The following is a 23,811-nucleotide window of genomic DNA, read 5'->3' on the forward strand; positions in this document are numbered from 1 at the left end:
TAAAATAAACCAAAACTCAATCCACAAACAATCATTGTATTCTGAAGAAAAGCAAAGCAGAGCTACAAATCTCCAGATACATACATATTCATATAAATCAAAATACATGCATCAACAGTGGCAGGACCAACATGATTAATTTAATTAACACAGAAATTTTCATCTGAAATATACTTTGGTAAGAGGTAGATACTACAGTGATGGACCAGGGGCCTAGGCTTTCAATTGTGTATCTGTCACCCTAACAAACACCTAGTTTGGCAGACCACAGAAGAGAGAAGAACAAGGACAGTCTAAAATAGAAACATGAACCTGTTGGGTTGTTTGGGTTTTTCTCATACTTGTTTTCTTTTGTTTTTTTTTGATCTGAACATTCAGGAAGCATTTGAAAAATTAGTAAACTAAACTACAGGGTCTCCTGAATCCTGCCACAGTTCTGCTGGAACATGCTGGCATCAAAGAACCATGTGTGTTACTGACACTCTTGACTTGAGCTACACCAACTACCACCACAGGAAAGAATTCGGACAACTTCTGTGACAGCGTCTCCAAAAACCTGAATACTCCCACCCCCCCTCAACACACTTTATAAAAACTTTTTTTTCTACTCTGAATGCATGAGAAATATAAGAGATTGCCCTGCTGCTGCAGGAATTCTGCTACCTCCATCTGAACGAGGAAGTGGGCCTGCAACAGCCTTACAGGTTTGAGGTGTCACTGGATTCAAAGCAGAACAGTATCAGAAGCTGCCTGTTCCCAGGAGGGTGACAAGAGTCAACTTTTCTAGAAAGTGCTTAAGCAAGTATGGTATATATGTCAAGCACATAACTGCAGTTCCAGGGCTGGGTGCCATGAATAAACACAGAGACCTCCAAGAGCAGGAAGTGACAGAACATCTCTACTGCACAGAATTCCAGGGCATTTACTGGCTTCAATGATCATTCCCATCCCAATATTAAAAGGGTAACTGATGGGTTGCTATGGTATGGGGTGGGGTTGGGTGGGAGGTACTGACGTGTGTGCTTTCTCATTAGAGCTGACTTTTTATCAGTGGAGCAGCTACAACAGATCTTCACCTGTCTCAAGATGCACATGGGCTTGAGAGGCTGCATTAGAGCATTTCTTGTCATCTGAGGGTGGCAGAGAGTGGCTGCTACGCAGTGCAGCAACTGCATTTGAATGTAGGCCCTGGGCAGTGCTGGAAGCCAGCAAAATATGCCTGAGCAGGGGCTGCTGGCTGCAGAGATTTTGTACAGTGATTGCAGGACAGAAGTGGAACAGCTGTCACACAGGTCAGTCTTTTGGCCTGTGTGAAATAAACTGGGAATTTCTGAGTAGCTCAAGAGGGATTAGCTAAAAGCACTGTAACCCATCCCTTCTCAGTGAAAGATTCTCCACTGCATTAAAGAAATACCCCAAACAATCTGTCCGGCACACTGCTCTTGCCACACATCCTTTGCATCCCACGTGTTCCCAAAGCATCTTCAAATACTCAATCACTCTGAAGGAAGATATTCAAATATTTATTAAAATACTATTAAGCATTTACAGCATAGCTTCATCTTTCTGAAGGCCATACAAATACTCATGAAAGCCTCACAACATCTCTGTGAGGTAGGCTTGTCTTGTATAATTATGTGGTCATTTCAAAAATTAAAGATGATGCTGTTTAAATAGTCAATGCTTATTTGAAAACAGTGATTTTGATTTCTGTATTTAGGCACAAAGTATGTTGGGTGCTACCATGATTCCAGCATATTTGGAAGACAGAATAGCATAGAAAAGTAATGGAAACAATCAGCTGTAACTGAAAACCAGCAGTGAATGGGTTAAAGTGCAGTTCTAACCTGAAAATGTACGGTATAGAAAACAGCATCAGGGGCTTCTAAGACTGTAGGATCTCAGTGGCCCCTGGTGAGATCCTGCCTAACTGAAGAGTGTCAAAGGCTGTTTCAATGGTCAGCTTTGCAATGAATGTGTGACAAACCAAGGGGTCCTCCTGGCTGATGGGACCCAACACTATTGACTCTCTGCTCAGCAGCTCCCACAAAAGGGAGGCAACAAGGGATCTTGCAGCTTCTGGCTTCACGATTATTGCAAATCATGTCACCATATGAAAAGATACAGCACAAAGGCCAAAAAGTGGTCTGGGCTGCAGAGCAAGTGGCTAGGCAAATGCAGAGACATAGAAGTCCCAAGTCCCATTTTACCATGAATCTCAGAGCAGAAGCTGGAAGGAGCACAGGGAAGTACACAGTTTGATTCTATCTGGAGTGAAAGCTACTTTTCTGTCCAGTGGGTTCCAGCCTGCTCCCACAGCATGCAAGATCAGGACAGTTTTCTTTCAAAGGACATGGCAGAAATATCTTCACACCCTCTACTTCAGCATGGGTCTGTTAAAGTTACCGTAAATTACATTTGCTTTCATTTCACTGCTGCAGTTGTACAGGAACAGAAGCTTCCTTATGGAGCAGTGACATCAAAGGTTTCTTCATGCCCTCGGAAAAGTATGTGCTGCAAGTAGCAGAAGGGAATAAAATCGATGTCTTGAGTTTTTTTTTAAGAGTCTCCAGGAACTACATCCACATGGCTGCTATATTTCATGCAAATGCTGCAATGTGTTTTCCATGGGCACATCTATTCATGCACAAGGAACTTGGTCTGAACCACTGAGACTCTGCAGCAGAAAACATCAAAGCTTATTGCAAATGTTGTCCAGGGTCAGATCTGGCGGGCTCACTTCCTTGAAGAATTCCCAGCTAGTGAGGATGTCTTGGCAGAGGTCATGCTCATGTGACTCTTTTGGGAGCCTGGTGGCTGTGAAGGTGTTTTCTTCTTGAGCACTGGAGTTTTGTTCTTGCTTTTAAACACTTTATTGGGGTCCAGCTTGTTCACAAAAGAATCAGCTTCTTCAGTCAGGAGTGCTGTGTTGATGGTTATGGGTTTATACATGTTAAACCATTGCTGAAAGGCAGGATGGTGGGGAACACAAGTTAAATTCAAACTGCAGTTAGACAATTCCACCTTGCTCCCCATCTTCCCCAAGACATGATTTTAATCCTATGCCACTTATGAGTTTGCAGTTTACAGGACTTGGAAGGGTGCTTGTGATAAGGATACACAAGGCATGGCTACAGCCCCAGTCCTGGAACTGCATTCCAGACAGGGAAGAGGAGAACCAGACACAACCCTAACACCACCTTTCCTGCAGTGTAATTCCTATCAGGAGCGATTCCTGATTTAAACCACAGGAGAAAAAGCAAAAGGATGGGATGGAACTAAACCACATTTATTTAGATTCAGATAAGCACAAAAGATTAAAAACCCTTGGAATTTAAATGTACTTATAAACTGAAAACCAGCTAGTTGAATTTCTCAAAATGTAACCTTCCTCCCTCTCTTCACACATAAAATAACGAATATTTTTAACTCTTTACAGAAAAAATTTTGTGTTTGTTTGTCTTACTCTTTCTGCTTCTATCTAGAAGTAATTACAATGATTTGGGGATTTTTTCTATCATTTCTCCATTGACAAAGTCAGGAAATAATGGAGTAGGAGTTATGGTATTCCAAATCACAGTGAAACCATCAGCAAAATGTTGAACAAGATGAACAGAACATCAATACTGAAATGTAGATAGCAATCTACTAACATACTGCTTAGTGGAAAACAGCTTTAATATACCCCCTTGAAGAACTTTAAAAATGATAATGGCTAACGAAGTAGGAGGATTTTAACCAACAGGGGCTGCACATGTTTAGGGAATAGACAAATGATTCCTCTTAACGTTTGCAAATATACTGAACATAATAAAATACTTATAGCAGGTAAGTTGCAGAAAGGCAGAGCACAGTGCACGTACACAGCCTTGACTGATACAAGACAGTGCAGCGTAACAGGGAAGGCATCAGGAATGAAAAGAACCAAATTCTAGAGCCACTATTTGATGGGAAGTCAGGAGTGATTTTAGTAATTCTGATGTGCACACAGGACCAGGGAATGCCATGCTGGTAAGAGAGCTGTCATGTCTGGGTGAAGTGCAGGACACTCACTGATTCCCAACAGGCCTTGCCGAGGTGCACTGACACTGTGCTGTGTTCAGTAGGACCATCAGCTCCATTCCCTGACCTCTCACAGCCTGGAGGCAGGGATAGGGCTGAAGGCCCAGTCAAACAGAAAAAGAGCAGAAGCCTCTAATAGCAGGATTTTGGCATGGCAGAATAGTATTTTTAGTAATAAGTGACTGGAATGGTCATAAGGCTTTATGTAGAGGTTTTCTGTAACTACCTTTAGGACTTTAAATTGACCTTTTCTGGGCATAATTTTTATCAAGGCCCAGCTGCCTTGAGAAAAGCAGGATTAACACAGTATTAGTGAATTCAAATTACTGTGAAGCAAATGACTGTTAACAAGTCACAGGGAAAAAACTTGTGATCCCTTCCACAGGTCACCAGGGAGGTCCCCTTGAACCTAGAGACTGCTTGCGAAAAGGTGGGAAGATGTTTTTCCAGCCTATACTTATGCAAAATATTGACAAGCTGGACACTGCTGTCCTACCTTGGCCTGGGGGCTGACTCCATAGCTGGTGAAGGCGTACTGCCACTGTGGGAGACCCAGGTGGGTGATGAGCAGGCGGTAGTAAGCTGTGAAGGTTTTGGTGAGGAAATGCCAATACAGAGCCCTGTCCAGGAACCAGATCTCTGTGTCTGGGGAGACCACTAGAATAAAACAAGCACAAATTACACTGTTGCTTTGCAGTGATAAGATTAACCCCTGGCCACTGTCAGGTGGGAGACACAACATATCAGAATGGCTGTTTTACATACATCCAGGGTTGCCCCAGCCCAGGTACAGAATCCAGCACTTGTCTTTGTCAAACTTCATATGGCTGCTGGTTGCACAGCTCTCTAATTTGTTGACGTCTCTTTGCAGGGCCTTTGAGGGAGATATCAGCTCCTCCCAATTTAGAATAATGGACAAATTTAATATCCATTACAGTCCTGTGTCCAAGTTGTTTATAAAGACACTGCAGAGCACTGGGCCCAAGATGGAGTCCTGCAGAACCCCACCAGTGACCAGCTGTCAGCCTGATGTGACCCCATTTACTATAACCCTTTGTGTCTTACCCATCAGCCAATGTTCACCCACGGCATGAGGTATTTGTCTAGCTGTGTGCTGGACAATGAATACAATGCTGTTCCTTCACAACCTGGGAGTGACACGCTACATGGAACATTCTTGGACATCAGCAACTTTGGAGTATATGTTCAAAGTACAATTATGGCAAACATTTATCTGCCCCACAAAGTAAAAAGCAACTAACTCTATTGTCAGTCATCTGGATTACTGAATAGAGTCCAGAGTCTGGAAGTCATGGGAGTGTGTGCTGCCAACAAAAACACATTTTGCAAAATCTTTCTACAGTGATCAAATATTTCTCTGGTGGTGACATCCTTTGTAGCATAAAAAGAAGTTATTTTCTTGGGAGAGTGAGATGCTGAACACTGTCCTTTAAACAGACTGCCCCTGTGTTGACATTGACACCTGTAACCAATGCTCCCTTTCCTTGCCCAGGTTATCCATGCGCTGAAATCACTAACACTGGAAGGCAAGAGGACAAGAACTTCCTGCCATGGTATTTGCAGTCACACCCAATGAAAGACACAAGATAACAACCCAAGATTTTTCTTAAGAACCTGTATACTGCAAGTGCAAAGCCTGCACAGTAAACACACATACATCTAGTGACCTGTGCACTGTGTCAGATGACAACTATTTTATGAGTGCCTTGGGTGTTTCACTAGTCACTCAACTGATAACAGTTATCTCTGTATCTGTCAGAAGAAACAGCTCAGCTCCCATTTCTCACCCTCCCATTAACCCTTCCTGCCACATTTTGACCTAGTTAGTGCCTGGAGGCTGTGCATCCATGCACAAGGTGGAAGAACCAGTCTAATTCTGTCTCAGCTTTTTTTACCATCTACACTTTGTTTCTAAGCAGAGTTACACCCTTTCTCATCAAAATGTAATGGCTTTGTTCCGAGACACGCAAGCAACCAGAGACAGATTAGTGGAAGTCTGTATTAATTTCAACACAATTGTCTGTAGGTCACATGTGAATACTCCCCTGTTTCTATGCATGCAGAAATTGTAAGTTATAACTCAGACTCCAACATTAAAAGGAGTGAAAATGTTAGATCTAGCTAAGGTTTGACTCCTGACTTCAGTGGATACAGGACATCCCAGTAAAAGTTTCACCTACGAATTGCAAAGAAGATAGACATACAGGGTAACTCTCCATGTGTGGCCTCCAGATACAACCCACAACAAGAGATAGCTAACTTTACTTTCTTCAGTCGTACCTGGTTCAGCATGCTTATAAACAAGACAAACTTTCCCATTCCCATTGCATGGGTCTAATTCAAAGATAAGACTACGAGAATCAAAGTGCGGCTTCTCTGGTTTGTCTCCATTACCTGAAACCAAGGAAAAAAAATCATGAAACATGTCTAGAAAACTGACTGTGACTCAGTTGCAAAGAGTCAATCTGTTTTATACTTATTAATAAATCAGCTGATGAAGAACTGAATCAAACCATTACATTTATACTTCTTGGAAATAATTAAGTTCCCTATGTTTAAAATAAAACCAAGCAAAAAAAAAAAAAAAAAGTGAGAAAAATATTCATTTCTGTTAGAAAAACAAACCACAGAGTCAAAATCAGGTGGCTGAAAATAAGACTAGCTGGCTTCTAGTTCCTCCCTGGCATTAAGCAAGACAAGGTTTACAGATGTCACTCCTGAGGTTTGTCTAATCTTTTCTTAAAGTTCTCTACTGTTAGAGAAGGCACAGTCTCTAGGCAAACAATCCAAATCCATCACTTATCACTTAGAAGTTTTCCTCATGGATCCAGAATCTTCCCTGCTACAACTGAAGCCCATTACTTCTGTTGTACATACCATTTGTTTTTTTGTCCTAATTTATTTTTTTCTAAGGAGGACAGGGAGAAAAAAATTATTCTTTTTCTCTTGGGCCAAGACATTAATGAAATTGCAGTCATATGTATTTCTCCATACATTCCAGTGTGACATCAGCATCCTTCTCAACAACCACGTCTGACTCGTATTCAACCTGTGACCCTCAACCACCAATGAGCATTTCTACAAAATAATTTTGGGACTGTGTAGTTGCAAGTTCTTGCAGAATGCAATTTTGAAACCTAATGCTGATGGGGAAGAAGTGGACATAAAAGCTGTACTCTTCAGAAGAATCTTCCATGAAAGTCAGGATGAGAACTTCTATGAGGTAATTTTTTCAGTGTACCTTATAAATGCATCAATGAAGGTTTAAGCCACTAAAGAGAAGCAGAATTTGGTGCATTTCATTACAATGGCTAGAAGATCAGAGCAGCCAAACTGGAATGTGCAAAAATACTTTCAGCCACATTTAGAAGCTAGAAGAGCTTATAGAGATGCAGAGACAAGACTGAAATCAAATAGCATTCTTTTAAGAAATTGGTGTGACACCTGGCTGTGTTATTATCCTCTTGATTTTTCCAGCTGGACTGTAAGAGCTCTGACAAAATGAGTGGGCTTTTTTTTTTTCTTTTTTATTTTCTCCAAATAGCAGCATTCCCAGCATTTTTAGGCAGCTTGGAACACACATTACCTCATAGTTATATGCACGTACCAGTTACTTTTCCAATTCCAGCTGTCTTTTCACTACCAAAACAAAATCCATTATCTTTTGTTCATTTAACACCATAAACACACAAAGACTTTGGAAGCTGAATCACTAGAGCAAGGCTCAGGTGAAAGTTTAAATAGGGAAGAGGCAGAACAGGAAGGCTGACAGGCTGTTAGAAGAGGATGCAAATAACACTAATCCCCATGACATTCACAGCATACAGATGTACCTGCCAAGGCTGTAGGGGACTACATAATAGATCTAGCCCAGGAGACAGGTAGTCACAGAATCACAGAATGGTTTGGGCTGGAAATGGACTTTGAAGATCATCTTGTTCCAACTGCCCTAACATGGACAGGGACACCCTTCTCTAGACCAGATTGCTAGACCAAGTAATTCCCATCTACCTGGAATGACCTTTTCTGTTGCTGTATTGTAGAATGGAAGGGACATTACAGATCATCTTGTTCTAATTTCCCTGCCATATATTGGGATAGCTGAGGTGCTGAGAGAATTGGGTTTGTTCAGCCTGGAAAAGAGAAGGCTTCAGGGTGACTTAATTGTGGCCTTCCAGTATGTGGAAGGGAGCCTATAAGAAAGAAGGAGAGGGACTTTTTAAAAAGACACATAGTGACAGGACAAGGGGCAATGGCTTCACACCGAAAGAGGGTAGATTTACATCAGATATTGGGAAATAATTCTTTACTGTGAGGGTCATGAGGCACTGTCACAGACTGCCCAGAAAAGTTGTGGATGTCCCAACCCTGGAAGTGCTCAAGGTTATGAACACTTGAATGTTGGATGGAGATCTGAGCAATGTGGTCTGGTGGAAGGTGTTTTGGCCCACATATCTTGTGCTATATCCTAACATTAAAAGAACAAAAGGGACGAGGCAGAGCAGCTTTTCTAGTCTGTTAACAGTGCCTTACCTTCGTCATCTGTGTCATCTTCAAGGTCAGCGAGAGTTGGAGCATTAGGCAGAGTGTACATAGAGGAACCCCCAAGCCGGCACAGCTGCGAGACACTGTTTATCACCATGGAGCCCAGGGGCATTGGGGTATCTGCAACAAGGCTGATTATTAATCACATCCAGTGTCAGGAAAGCATGGGAGGTATTTCTTTTCCTCCAGACATCAACTCTATGGTGTGAAGAGATGGTTATACCCAGCAGACCTGGACACTTAAGTAAGACACTACAGGAGCAAAAATGAGGCTTTTTCAAACACAGACTTGCACTTAGATGTGATACAACACCATCTCAGAGATGTAAAGGTATGAGAATTACACTGCTGGCCAAGACTGTGCTGCAGCTGTTAGCTCAGTCCCGTGAAAAATTAAAAATCCTGGCTACAGGATTTCAGCTACAGCCTCTTCCTCAAAGCTCTTTTCCCTGCTGCTGCCCTTCCTATCAGAAACCACCCCACACATGCACAGCTTACTGGGAAGCTTGTCCTCTTCTACTCCATGTACCTGCTTAGGGTACATCCTCTTGGTTGCCAGTTTCACAGAGGATTTTATCAGTGCATCAACATGTGGGTGTTCCAGAAAGAACACTTGAGGACTTGTCACTTGTCCCTGTTTCTGAGGACTCAGACTGTTACCAGACATTAAGGCAGCAAGCACCCTGTTCAGCCATGTCCCAGTGTGATGGGACTCAGAAGGCACGGCTGGATGTTTGCTCAAATAAGACAGTTGTACCAGCAGCCTTGGTCTCTGTGCACTTGTGAGCCCTGAAAACAAGACTCTTTAGAGTTCACAACACAACAAATCCTGCTTGAAACATGACAGGAGTCACTGCAGGTGCTACAGCACTGATGTCAGCTGTCTCTGAAATGTCATTTCCCTCCCTGAGGAAGACCCTGTATTTGACACCCATCTCCAGAAGTGAGCAGTGTCCACAGCCCTACTTGAGAACCCTGCCTGAAGGCAGTGACAGCCAGGATAACAGCAGCAGAGTGAACAAGCTACCTGATTTTTGCCAAACAAGGTTGGAAAACGAAGCTTGGACTACAACTGGTGGAAAGCAGAATCAGGCTCCAACATATACCTACACATTTTAATGAGAAAGAAGCATTATCAGAGGGTGACTCTTCCTACCAATTTCATGGGATAATGAGCTACAGCTGTTCCTCTCTACATGAACTACAGAGGGAGTTAAGGTATGAGGTTTAAATGACACACCTAAATCTGAGTGTCAACAGATGGTCAGTGTATTACAGAACAGTATTTATATCATGAATAATTAGTTTCTTGCCAGTGTTCAGTGTGTGCAGCTCTTCTGTGGGAGCCCAGAACACACAAGCAATAGATTTTGCCCTGAGAGATGTGTATCAATTGTGCAGAAAATAAGTTTAAACTAAAGAGGTTCTGCAAAGGATGGACCGGCTGCAATGAATTGGTGTTGTCAGTGGAGAGGAACACGGAGACCCACCATCGGTCTTCACACTCCAGGTCATCTGGAAGCCATCAGTCATCAGATAGAAGTTCTTTAAATCCTCTGGTAATACACAGGAGTTTTTCTGCAAATCACAACCAAAGTGTTATGGGAAAATGCAAAACATGCCTCAAACCCTAAGAACAACTGAAAATTGGTACAGAAAAAAGTGCCACCAAGTTTTTTTCGTAACTCCAAGGTGACTCAAATCGGCTCAAATATCTCAGTCTAAAGCCTTGAGAAAGAACTGCATATTTCTTGGGACTCTATTAGTCTTAACAAAGGTAGCTTGGGAAAATTTCACAGTGAGCAGCTAGTCATCACAAAATTATTACAGAATTGTTCCCCAGCTGAGACACCGTATTACTTCTGAGATTAGCAGCCACTCCAAGCTCACATATATCAGAGCAATCAGCTTTTTCATATATACAAGAGTGGGGTTTTGCTTTAAGTGGAATCAGACTAAACTTACCTGTTCCACTAAAGCATGTACAATATTAGCACAATGACTCTCTTCTTCTGAGGGATTTCGGTTCCAAGTAGGTGAAAGAAGCATGGACTCAAAAGCTGCACATACTCAAGCAGATTTGACGTGCCACTTAACAAAAAGTATGTGTGCAAACCTATGCAAAGCCAGACTCACAAACCTGCTATCTGGCTTCATTCCTCCAAACTTCAGTGCATGGCTGGGGCTCCTAAGCCTGCTTCCTTCTGAGCCAGCAGTGAAAGAAGCAACCCCAGTGAGCTCAAGTTTCTCAGAACCAGAACACTTCTCCTATACCTGTCTTGGTTGTGGAAGAAGTCTTTCTTAACTTACTCTTCAGCTAAGCAGCAAATACAAGGAAGGAAGGATAAAGGCTTATTCCTCAGAACAAAATGAAGCCCAAAGAGCTATAGGCATTTGTAGACCCTGCTGCTGGGAACAGGACTGGCTGTAAACCAATGACCCTGTGTTCTTGCTGAAGTGTCAAGTACACACAATTAAACAGGATGGAAGCCTGAGAGTTTTAATAACCCAAGCAACAACCATGACTAAAGGAGTTACCTGTTGGTCTGTTTGTAACTGTTTTAGAGAAAAAACCAAATTGACTCCAGTGAATTCAAATTTAAAATAGTCACACTCAAGCCTCCAAAAAAATCAGACCTCAAAACTCAGGAGAGGGTCTGAGGATGAAGGTTCCACAATCTGTGCATGTTGACTTATCCGAGGGCTGCACCACTCTCCTTGTGGAAAAGTTTCATTTAATAAAGACAGAATATTCTAGTAACCACTAGCTAAGGAAAAGGAAGATGCACATGCAGTTCAAGTATCTCTGCTTCACTTGGGACATTTTTTTAACATCTCAAGAGAAGCTTATCTGATTCTCCCCGACATCTTCAACTTGCATATACTCAATTATCTTTCCTGATGTTGCCTCAATGTATCTACCCAGCAGAAGCAACCTGCCAGCTGTGCGTCTAGCTGCAGTGCTGACCCATAGTCATCAGCTGCTGGCTGAGCAAGGGAAAGTGCTGGTCTCATCCCATCCACATGCCCACCCTCCCCTAGGACCAGAGCAGCCTTTCTGCCTGTTAAAGCCTTATTCACAGCCACTTTCTTTGGGTTGTTGCAGTCTCTGTTCCCTCAACTGGGGTATACACACTATGTAGGACCCCTAACCTGCTCACAACCTCGTGCTTGTTAACTTACTTTTTGAGCCCACCCATTATTGTTGACTGACTGCTACTGACGAGTCCCAGACACTAATGGCTTTGCAGCTTGGAAAAGGGCAGGTCACTTTACTTGCCTCATCGAGCAGCCTGGTCACCAGCACAGAGCTTTCCTAACCCAGGCAGGGAAAATCTTCAGGGTTCACAGGTCTTAAAGCAGATAACCTGGAACTGAAGACACTGCTTTGAGAAGAATTTACTGTCCTTCAACAAGATCCTGCTCACGGCTGAGGACCTGGTGGTAAGTTTAAGGTGATTACTAAACCACACAGACATATCTGAAGTTCTTCAAATGCCTTTAACAAACACACCTTCTTCTGTGGGTTCTCCTCAGTCCTAAGTATTTATAATTTCATGCTGTGCTTTCATCACTTCCAGTTTCAAGCTGTAGCTGTAAGCACAGTGACTATGGCTAAAACTATGAAGAAAGAAAAGTATGACAGACCTTCTACAAAGCCTCAGAAGAGTACAAAAAGTTTACATAATACTTTCAATAAATCTCAAATCCCCCAATTTTAACTAATGTATTGCAGCAGTAAAAACATGTATGTGAGTGGATCTCCTGGCTTTGGTGGGTGTTCTTCTCCAAGCAGGAGAACCAGATTGACTAGGATGACAAAATCTAAGATTTTAGAACTTCCACTGTAATATCCAGATAAATACTCCTACAACTCAGGCACAGACCAATTTAGCAAATATAGCTGTCTAAGACAAGGGAAAAATCACATCTGAACAGGTTTTCTGCTCTGAATCTTCCTTTTGAAAAACATCAACATGTGAATGTTTCTGCAGATGGCTGCTCTCCCAATTTATTTCAGAATTCTCTTAACCATGTCCCTCTGTATGAGTTTCCAAACTATGGTGCAAAATATATGGGTAGAAAATTCAGGATCAGAGCAGGTCTGGGGTCTATAGGAAAATGCCTGTAAATAGAAAGCTTCATTAACACCCATCTCTCTCATCTGAGTGATTGATCTGTCATATTGTGCTTAGTCACACGACCATACGACATCAGAACAGTAATCTTCTAACAGCAGTCAGAGAAGCAAGCCACTATGTATTAAAAATGGCTTATCAAACTACGTATTCCTCTTGCTCAACTGGCAGCTCTCAGGGTTGTGATCTCCAGCCCCATAAAATACACTATTCCTAAATAACATGACAGAACTGGCTTAACCACAGACCTGGCAGGCAGCTGTTTTCATTCCAGTCATCTGGTTACACTCATCAGCTCATAAAACAAAATATCCCAAGTGCTCAATATGGTGCATGAGGTCTATTCCTTTTGCTTGTTCTCTGTAGTATCTCCAAATAGTCTCCCAAGAAAGCAGTCTATTGAGTACAGAGAAAAAATACTAAAACCAGGCTAGTTTTGCTGCCAGAACCTGATTAGAACTGGATCCAAAGCTAAAAACCCTGACATATGGCAATTCACTTGAAGCACTGTTGAAACAATGCCTCTCAAGATATATACTAAAGAAACAGAAAGCAATCAAAACATACAGCTCTAGAGAGACTTCTCTAAAAAAATGAATGAGTTTTATCCGACTTCTGGGAGAGAAGGAAGGCATTCTCAGGGCTTCCAAGTATCAGACATCAGGAGCCAGCTTTCTCTCTCCGTAATGTCCTGCAGTTTCATGGCTGGTTTGCCTTAGCTGCCAGTGAATGCTAATGTTAATTTATGTAAGATACTGAGATGTTCTTTTTGCACCTTTAATAAATCTCACCCACAGGACTCCCAAGAGATCACCTTGATCTTCTGGGGCTGGAGTAGATTTGATCCCCCCTGCTGCAGAGAATAGGATTTAAAAGTTCACTTGAGAATACTGTTGTGCAGACAGTTTTCAATATATTATAGAGCTTAACAAGAGGGGGAACACTGTGTAAGGAACACTGTATACTTCCCAAAAGTCCTCCAGCCTGTTCCCCATTATGCAGCTTGAAGAACACAGCCTTCCTCATGCGCTGGCCCTGCTGGATCCACCTCCCCATCACTCCCACAGTCAGAGCCACAAGGCAAGCTCAAGGTGGGTAGATCCTGTGCTCATGGGGATCAGGGATGGCAAGCTTGGCTAATGCTAAGGGAAGACAAGAAGGATGCCAAGAAGGCCTGCTGAAGATGAGCACCCTGCATGCATACTTGGAGTCAAAAAGAGATGCGCTAGAAGCAAGGAGGATGACATTCCAGATGTGTGCCAGAAACAGTACACAGTAGAGAGGGAGCAGCTCAGGAGTGTGTAAGAAGGGTTTGAATGAGGAACCGGGAAACTACAGGCCTATCAGCCTCACCTCAGTGCTGGGGAAGCTCATGAAGATCATCTTGAATGCCATCACATGGCACGTATGGGAGATCCAGGTGATCAGGCCCAGACAGCATGGGTTTGTGAAAGGCATAACTACGTGACCCAATCTCCTTCTATAACAAGGTGACTCTCCTAGTGGATGAGGGAAAGGCTGGGGCTGTCTGCCCAGACATCAGTAAAGCCTTTGACACCATTTCCCACAACATTTTCCTGGAGAAATTGGCTGTTCATGGCTTAGATGGGTGCACTGCTTGCTGAAACTGATATCCCTGCCCAAAGAGTGCTGGTGGATGGAATTATATCCAGCCGGGGCCAGTCACTAGTGGTGTTCCCCAGGGCTCTCTGTACTAGGGCCAGCCCTGTTACTTTTATTGATGATCTGGATGAGGGAACTGAGAGCACCCTCAGTCAGTTTGAGAAGAACACCAGGTTGGGTGGCTGGAGGGCAGGAAGGCTCTGCAGAGGGATCAGGACAGGCTGGATCCGTGGGCCAGGGCCAAGTGTGTGAGGTTCAACAAGGCCAAGTACCGGCCCTTGGGTCACAACAACCTCCTGCAGCTCCAGGCTGGGATAGAATGGCTGGAAAGCTGCTGAGTGGGAAAGGGCCTGGAGGTGCTGGTTTTCCATAGCTGAACATGAGCTGGAGTGTGGCCAGGTGGGCAAGAAGGCCAATGGCACCGGGCTTGTGTCAGCAGTAGTGTGGCCAGCAGGACCAGGGCAGTGCCCATCCCCCTGTGCTGGGGGCACTGGTGAGGCCACACGTCAAATCTTGTGTTCAGTTTTGTTTCCTCACGGCAAGAAGGACACAGAGGTGCTGGAGCATGTCCAGAGAAGGGAAGGGTCTGGAGCACAAGTCCTGTGAGGAGCAGCTGAGGGAGCTGGCGGTATTCAGATTGGAGAAAAGGAGGTTCAGGGAGATCTTCTCAGTCTCTACCACCAGAAAGGTACTGAAAATACCTGAAAAGACACGTGTGGGTCAGGCTTTTCTCCCAAGTAACAAGTGAGAAGGACAAGAGAAAAAAGTCTCAGGTACCTCTGTGTCCCTCTAACAAAATGCAATTTTCTATTTTTTGAAAACCAAAGCAATAATGTGAGTGACTAATTTTTGTTCTGGTTGAGGCAAAACAGAAAATGTGATTCAGGCACTGCACCAGAGTGCCTCCTACCAGTATTTTAGTGTAACACCTATTTCTAAAAACCACATGTGGGGGGGAGTAGGGCCATTGCCAGCCTCATTTTAGGAGTGGGAAAGGGTTCATAGGATGATACACAGTTATTAGCACTGGTTTTCTGGTGACCAGGTAACTCTGTCTCTACTCCCTCTTCTATTGCTTGTCTCTCTTTCTTGGGGAAGAGGTAACATCTGAGTAGGTTTATATATGAGGAAACATTGAAAGACTATCTGGTTTTATTAAAATATATTGAACTGCTTACAATTTTTAGGGAAGTGATGCTTTACCCATGTAAATACACTTGGCAATCATATATCTGAAATATTTTTGTGAGTGTGCTGATTTCCAATAAATTCTTCATGAGTGATTTCAAGCTTGATTTCCTGAAGTGTTACACTTAACAGCTCTTTCTGCCTTGGGAAAAATCTCTTCTGCTTTCCTACTGTCTTACTGCACTAACTCCTGTCACAAAGCTCAGTTTCCCCTGCAAAGCTTCGTGGCATCTAAGGGACATTAAACAAGCTTAAGATTTTAAAGATTTTTAAAATTTTTAAGATTTAAAGGTAAGATTTTAAAACACCATATTATCCAGGTATGTAGTAGCACAAACATGGCACAGCACAATTTAGAAAACATGGCGGATGAAAACAAAAATTGTGTATTGCCAGCATGAATAAAGTATGTTAATTAATAATTTATAATTTTAAAAAGGTTGATTTTCTTTTAAGAGCTTCTGAACACTTGGATTTTTTTCTCAGTAAAGAACCCTTTCCCTTGCAAAACTGAAATAGCACTGGTAAAATTGATTCCATTAAAAAATAATCTAAAGAATAAAGCTTTTATTTGGTGAATCTCAATACAGATAGAAGTTGTTGGGGGAAGAATAATGTAATTTTTGTGAACAGTTTCACCAGTTTTTCCTACATTACAGAAGGAGTCCTGCAAATACTTTCATAACCAAGAATGTAGAGGGAAGTTAAAAATACATACTCCGACAAAATCTTATTAAAAATCCCAACTATGGAGAAATGATTATGCATGTAAGTATTGCCACCTAGTGGCCTAAAGCCCGATAAAAACAAACGCTGTATTCAAATTCAAGAAAGGTAAGTTTGAGGAAAAATGAGGTACAAGTTCATCCTAGAAGGCTTCATGAATTGTTGAGTTGCACTTAATCATCATGGCAGGACATTTTCTCCGGCAATTGTGAAGATTGGGTTAGACTTAGACTTCATCCCCAGAGCTCATGGGACAAAAAAAAAGAAAAATATCAGTTACCTTTCAATTTGAGAAGGGAGCTTTAATTTGTCAATGCAACTGGAACCAAAACCAAAGAAATAGACAGCGAAGTCCTTGACTATTAGAAGTCCAGCTCAACTGGAGCTCTAATTTTCCACATTTACTTCCACAATTGACTTAGTCCATTGCTGGGTGGGGGGGGAGGGGGAACTGAAATTTTGTTTTGGCTTCTCTTGAGTGAAGTGCTTTGGCTGTAGCATTTGTTTGGCTTTACAATAGCTCAGTTTTGAAATAAACCCATTTTAGTTTAGAGGAGAAGCAGCACTGAAAATGAGAGGAATGAGCACTGTGTCCAGGAAAAGCAGTCCTCTCTATTCAACAGAAGAATGAGCAAATACCACTCTGTTCCCAGACCTGAGCTGGCTCACAGTCATAGTGCCTCAAACTTTCCAGTCCAGTTAACCCAACACCTGAATAACAGCTACAGGAAACCAGGAATCAGTTTACACAAACCTGAAAAACAAGACATTTCTCCCTGACCACAACTGCTGGCTACTGGACAAGTTTCAGTAACTAACACACACGTTTACATCACATACGTTCCAACGTGGACAGATAAATTCTTGATAAATGTCACTAATTGGAATAGGGCATCACCAAAACTAGTGCAAAACTTTTCCTCACTGTTTAGGAAAAACAGTAAATGGCAAGGTGTCAAACGGGAAGCTATTTTATGCAGTGGTAGCAAGAGCAGTTGCTGGGAGCATTTGCTTTAGGCCATAGCTAGGATTGGAGCAGAGGGAGGATGATTCACTCAACTCCATCCTCTTCTACTGTCCCATTTCTACACGAGTGACACCTACCAAACACTTATTCCACCATGGCCATGGGATTAACGAAGAAGATACGTATATTCCAAAAGGGGAGTGAAAATGCCACCTCTGCCCACAAGAGTCACACGACAGTTTCCAGGAGCCCTCTGATCACACAGACTGATGCATTAAGGTCAGATAATGCAGAGTGAAGGGAGCGTGTGTCCTTCATAGTCTTCTAGAGGCAACAGGACATACCCTGGCCAAAAGATTAGGCTGGGTAGCCAAAGAGGAGGTGAAAGAAAGGGATATGAGAAATTGAAGCAAATGGCTGAGACTAAAAAGAGAAACAGATAACTGGAACAAACTGGGGAGGTCAGTGTTATTTGCCGCCTTGACACCTTTACCTTTAATGGCGATGGATAATAAAGCACTGCTTCATTTTGTTTGAAAGGGAGTTGGAAAATGTTTTCAGACGTGAGTCAGAAAAATGTTTGTTCCCCACTGAGTCACCAGTGTAGCTGCCTGCTACAGTTATTTGGTTTCTTTTTAGAGCTGTCATCCTCAATGTACCCACACTCATGATGTTTCTCTAACAGATCAGGTGCACCTGATGGCCTAACAGAGTGATACCTCATAAAGAAAAAACCAACACCACCACCAACACCACTGTTTAGGCTGCACTGTACATCAAACTTGGTAACAATCTGTATCATAAACAAACACAAGGTTGCCATTGCATTTGACATTCTCCATGGGCTGCTGAACATTCAGACTGACCTCATTGCAGTTTTATCAGGAAAATACTCACTTGCTCCCAAGAAACGATTGTGTGGCGTTCAGCTGGCTCTTTTTCCATGAACGTCACTTCAGCAACTCCTGGAGAAGTCTCTGAAAGGAAAAGAGGAACACGTTTGCAGCTGGCACGGGTGACGCCAACACTGTGAGACAGACAATTTTGCAAATTAATCTGAGTGACAGCCAGGGAAAAGGCATTAATGACTGGAAGCATTGTGCTGGTGACTGAGCAGTCACTTTCTTTTGTCTGTAACTCTACTCAGCATGTCTTGGCATGAGGATGTCTAGTGTTGCACAAAATGTTATCCTTTGAATTTTTTTATACATACATATGCACATATCATGATGTATCTACACATACAGTGATTTAGTGGGTGGCATTCCCCCCCAGAGTGGGAGGGGTTAGAACTACATGTCTTTAAGGTCCTTTCCAACTCAAACTATTCTATGATTCTATGGTATAAACACAGACAATTTGTCTTCAAGGTCTGATCTTTTGCAGAGGTTTCATGAAAAAAAAAAAAAAATCTGTGATGGGTTCTGAGGTAAACTCTTACAGGGGGATGAATCTTTCTTTGTAAGCATGCCCTGTGGTTTCTGTTGGGTAGGATATCCTCAGCTTGGGACAAGATGTAGTGCAGCGCTGCTGTGAACTGCTAGCAACCTTATTCCACAAGGACAGGCACACTTCAGCTCTGGATTTAGTGAGTTTGGACAGACAGAACCTGATCCTGCCAAAGGGACCTGCAGGACCAAGCATCAGCTCTCTGGAACCCCAGCTGGACATATGAAAATTTGTTACAAGCACTGAGCTTGTAATCCATAAAAATCATCTGAATATTTTATGGGAAAGAATGCTATATAAATGTGAGATACTAATCCACATGGTGCTTTCAGGTGTGTGATGGTAAAACAGACTCCCTTATACTTACTATTTTATAATGTTTTTATTCATCCACAGCCAACTGAAATAATTCCCACAGAGATAATTCTCTTTGGATCAAGTCCAGAAAGACTACTAACTTGTTGTGGGAACTGCAAGCCCAGCAGACAGGGCCATGGAATAGAGCTGATAACTATGCAGGGCTTTCAAGACTGGCTCTGCTGTGAAAGTATTGGCCCCTAAAGCAGTCACACACATTATAATTGCTTTCTGGTAAAACATACACAGTGCACCAGACAGGAAAAGCAGGCACTAGAAAGCTTTGGTTTGTTTTTTATCTTCAATGCCAGGCTTTTAATTCTATCAGTAGCATTGTCCTTGTCTGTTCTGTTGGTGGAAGAGTGGCACTCAGTTTCAGGAAGCCTAAACTCCACTTCAGTTGGAAATATTGATTGGTACATTGGTCAGATAATTGAAAAGATAAAACATGGCATCAGAAAAACAAACTCCAAGTCAAAGACATTAAAAACAAAATCATAGTTGGTCACATAGGTAAATTTGTCTGGCCAAGGGGGACCCCCAACATACAGAAGACTCTGATGTTTCACCAAATTTCACTTCTGGTAGGTGGGTCCAAGGCAGGGTGATCTGTCTCTTGCTCACATATAAGCTGTCTGAACAAGAGAGAGGAATCAATAACCTAACTGTTCTTTTCCATCTAAGCTGTGCAAACCTTATGACAAGTTGAGGAGATTATAATAACAGAGTAATTGTTATTTCTGTGATCAAAGAAAACATCAGGAATGTTTAATTCATCATGCACAACAGCTGGGCTGGGATGACAGAAGATTAAATATCATAGCAGTCAAAGAAGATGTCTAGGAATGAGAGAAATGCAACTTCTAAAGAGGTCTGAACCAAATCCAAGATCAAAAGAATGAGAAATTCCACCTTAAAAGCCCGAATGTTATATTAAAAATATCCTGTGGGTAAACTGAAGACCAGGTTTAACAGGTGTGCATGGGTATGGATGGGAGTTCCACTGAACATTTAGGGTTAACTTTGCCATGAGTTGCTTTTTCATCCAGATGGAAGAAATGAAGCCACTCTGGCGGCACCTAGATACATGATAAAGCTTAACTACTTCAGGTAACTCCACCTCATTAATTACTCTGAATCAAGATCATAGTAAACTCTGCCCTATTTTCAGGACATTTTATCTGGAAGCTTCCAAAACCACTTTGCAGTATTAATCAGAAAGAGTCAATGTAATGGTGGGACACAAGGCTGAAGCAGGAAACCACAGGATTTTCAGTCTTTACAGTACTGCTAACATTGCCCATAAGTTGGCTAAACTCTCAGCATATTTTTCAAATGTCTGAATAGTTATGTTCTTATCTAATAGAGAGTGCTAACAGTTAAGTATGGTTCTGCCCTGGGCAGTCCAGAAGAGCTAACACCTTCCATTCTGACTTAGATTTATTATTCATAACTTTCTGGAATTTTCTATTACTCACAGAACTTCAGCAAAATGAATCATACTGGCAGTAGGAAAGATCTCTCCCTTTCCCCCCTCAAGTTATAGCCTCCACATTGCTTGTAAGAAATATCCCTCTTTGGAGGGACTTCCACAGAGACTAAAGTTAAAAAAAAAAACCCAAACCAACAAAACAATGTCTGATTTTACTTTACGGTAGGTGGAAAATGCCAAGTGACTTCATAAGACTTTCTAAAAGATTTAAAGTAAGATAGTTTCTAGTACTACTAACTACTGAGCAAAGCATTGTTCTGAATGAGATACCCGTTGTTATTTGAAAGAAAAAAGCACTGAACAGACTGGTAATGTTTCCCAATTAGCTAAGCAATTCTAATTAATTTGGTGGCACAGTTGAAATGCCTTGGACTACTTCACTGGAAAAAATGTGCCAAATTCCCTGAAGGTGTGGAGAGAGAGAGAAAAGAAGTGGAGTAAAACATCACTGTGATGGACTTTGCTGTATTGCACAATACAAGTTATCAGAGACACAGAGAGGAAAACAAGAAAACACAAACCAGGAAACACCTTCCATCTGGTCGGGATGTTGCAGGACTTTCAGAGCCATACTTGCATTGCCATGTCTTGCACCTATCCGAAACAGTTTACGTGGCAACTCTACATTTGGACACAGTTCACATCTCACAGATCTCACACACCTGAGGATGGTGAAAATGTGGGCAGAGCTAGTAATTTTTTAAAAAGAGCTACTTCAAAGAAGCTTTTGCCATGATGATCATCATCGGTTTCACTCATAGAGTGATAATGTTATCCTGACCTTACAACTAACAAAACAAACAAACAGAAAAAAAAAAATCCACCCACCCCTCCTCAAGAAGTCAAATAAATCAGTATGACAACACTGATCAAAGATTGAGGGTGAAATCCTGTCCTCACTGAAGCCCAGAGAAAGAATTTAGCCCTGATCTTTAATCTCATCTGTCTGAGCAGCTATCCAAACCCACGTGCAACTGTAGATACACTGAGGTTACCAGGTGAAACTCACTGTCCTGCAATAAAGCATCAGGGTGAGGTAATTACAGAGCTCACTTTGGCTCTAAAATTCCCAGCAAGAAATTCCAGGACAGCAATTTGTAACCTTGTTGTACACATGGTTTAGGAGAGATGTACAGCTTTCCAGCCTTACAAATAGGGTAGTCCTGTGCTCTGTGCTGCTGAGGTATGAAAGGTCTAGTGCTGAAATCCTTTGCACATGCAAATACTTGCACAAATCCTTGTGATTCCACTGATACAAATAAAGTTTTGTCTGAGAATCCTTCCTTTGGATGCCTTGCAGTCCTGCTGAAATTCAAAGGGAGCTGAGGGGATGCAAGAAGGCTCAAGATGTGAGCAAAACCTGGAAATGGCAAGCGGGGCATTTTGTGGAACAAGTCTCACAGTGTGGGAATTAGCTGCAGGGAACCTATTTATGGGGATCTGATCCCAAGGAGATTCACAAATTGGCCTCCTACCAGAACACTGCACCATGCTGAACTCCCCTTCATGGGCCACACTCCCTGCTGACCCCACACTACCACAAAAGATCAGATTTAGGCGCAATTTACACATGAAGATTGTATGGAGACCTCATAGAAACCTTCCAGTATTTGAAGGAGACCTGCAGGGAAGCCGGAGAGGAACTCTTCATTAGGAACTGTAGTGACAGGACAAGGAGTAATGGGTACAAATTGAAAAAGGGGAAATTTGGGTTGGGTATTAGAAGAAAATCTTTACTTTGAAGGTGGTGAGACACTGGCAGGTTTGCCCAGAGAAGCTGGGGATGTCCCTCCCCGGTAATGTTCAAGGCCAGGTTGGATAAGGCCTTGTGCAATCTGGTCTAGTGGGAGGTGTCCCTGCCCATGGCAGGAGGGTTGGGAGTGGATGATCTTTGCGGTCTCTTCCCACCTTGAAACACTAAATGATTCCATGATTTCGCATAAAACACCACCTTCTCCTCCTATGATACTTATGAAACTCTCAAGTCGAGAGATTCGGGATTCCTGCCGTTGCTTCCAGAAATAAGGATGCGTCTGAGTGCGTGGAGACTGCTCAGCAACGCCATTCACAGGGGGGGCCGTGACAACTGGGTGGCTCCCCCCGCCCCCGGCCTGCCCCAGGCCCCGTGGGGCTATAGCTCAACGCCACTCACCCAATATCCTTGTGACGCCCAGGGTGAGCTTGTCCAGGTAGGGCTTGATGCCGGTGGGGGGTTTGTCCTCCATCCTCCGCGGGACCCTCCTGCCTTTGCCCAGCCCGGCAGAGAACAATGCTTTTCTGTCCTTCCTGCTGCCCCGTAGCCGCGGGGTGCGGTGGGAGTAGTAGTTCTTCCGGGCGCTGCCCCGGTCAGACTATGGCGGCGGCCGGCTTTTAGGGGACCACGATTCCCGGCATGCCTCGCAACCCTCCGTGTGCCTCCGGCGCAGGCAGCCAATGGGTGGTGAGCGCCCGGGGGGCGGCTGGGGTATGCAGGGAGTGGCGGCTGTTTCAAGATGGCGGCGGCGGCCGCGGGTGCCGGTGGAGGTGTTCACTGGGGCCGGGGCTGTATCCTTGCCTGGAACTCGGTGTGAGGGGACAGCAGCGGGAAGGGCCGTGCGGGGCGGCCTGTCGGGAGGTTTGGCGTGGAGTCGATGCGGGGCTGTGGGTCGGGTGGCACAGGGCTATGTTGGGGCTCCGCTGGCGAGTGTGGGGGGACTTGGCCTGGGGAGAGGAATTGGGTATGTGTCTGTGTGTAGGGGGTACGAGGGGTTTCAGCAAAAGTGACCTGGGAGATAAGGGAGGGTGGTAAGTCCTCTTCACTGTGAGACAGCTCTGAAATCCCGGGGCAAGTAAATATATAGAAAATGGGGAAACTGCATTCAGCTTACGGGAACTTGTAAGGGAATCAGTAGAGAGAATGAGGTTGTACAGCCTGGAGAAAAAGAGGCTCAGGGGTGACCCTATCGCACTCTACAACTACCCGACAGGAGGTTGGTTGTAGCCGGGTGGGGATTGGGCTCTTCTCCCGAGTGACAGGATAAGAGGACGCAGTTTTAAGCTTCTCCAGGAGAAGTTCAGATTGGACATTAGGAGGAATTTCTTCACACAAAGTGTGATTGGGATTTGGAATGGACTGCCCGGGGTGGTGATGGAGTCGCTGTCCCTGGCGGTGTTTAGGGAAAGACTGGACCTGGCATTCAGTGTTTGGCACGGTGGTGTTCAGTCATAGGTTGGACTTGATCACCTCAGATGTCTTTTCCAAC

The 23,811-nt window shown here is 43.3% G+C and overlaps 2 protein-coding genes across 3 annotated transcripts in view; one reads left to right on the plus strand and one right to left on the minus strand.

Annotated features, from left to right (window-relative positions):
* Positions 1 to 1,585: 1,585 nt before the first annotated feature.
* Positions 1,586 to 22,816, minus strand: TPGS2 (tubulin polyglutamylase complex subunit 2). Of its 2 annotated transcripts, XM_082302182.1 has the most exons (7): positions 22,722 to 22,816; positions 18,169 to 18,248; positions 10,119 to 10,206; positions 8,617 to 8,748; positions 6,364 to 6,477; positions 4,559 to 4,719; positions 1,586 to 2,964 (listed from the first exon to the last, which is right to left on the minus strand). In XM_082302182.1, exons 1-7 carry the CDS (start codon positions 22,792 to 22,794, stop codon positions 2,737 to 2,739), a joined length of 876 nt encoding a protein of 291 aa, XP_082158308.1. In that variant the 5' UTR covers positions 22,795 to 22,816; the 3' UTR covers positions 1,586 to 2,736. The 2 variants fall into 2 exon arrangements, with proteins under 2 accessions (XP_082158308.1, XP_082158309.1); XM_082302183.1 differs by lacking the exons at positions 18,169 to 18,248; positions 22,722 to 22,816 and adding an exon at positions 14,121 to 14,246.
* A 186-nt stretch (positions 22,817 to 23,002) lies between these two features.
* The window catches only part of KIAA1328, a gene marked incomplete at its 5' end in the record, with an annotated part of 169,047 nt that continues 168,238 nt past the window's right edge, over positions 23,003 to 23,811 (plus strand). The window contains 2 exon segments of the mRNA XM_082302257.1: positions 23,003 to 23,027; positions 23,030 to 23,113. Coding sequence (XP_082158383.1) covers positions 23,003 to 23,027; positions 23,030 to 23,113 — 109 coding nt within the window.

This window comes from Coloeus monedula (assembly GCF_965178545.1).
Source record: "Coloeus monedula genome assembly, chromosome: Z".
NCBI classification, from domain to species: domain Eukaryota; kingdom Metazoa; phylum Chordata; class Aves; order Passeriformes; family Corvidae; genus Coloeus; species Coloeus monedula.

Bases quoted from the DNA above. Each gene is read 5' to 3' on its own strand.
- TPGS2 (XM_082302182.1), bottom strand. From the start codon at position 22,794: ATGGAGGACAAACCCCCCACCGGCATCAAGCCCTACCTGGACAAGCTC. The intron at 4,720-6,363 runs GTACGACTGAAG...GTTTTATTCTAG, and splicing joins TTATAAGCATGCTGAACCAG to TGGTCTCCCCAGACACAGAG. The intron at 2,965-4,558 runs GTAGGACAGCAG...CCTGCCTTTCAG, and splicing joins GAGTCAGCCCCCAGGCCAAG to CAATGGTTTAACATGTATAA.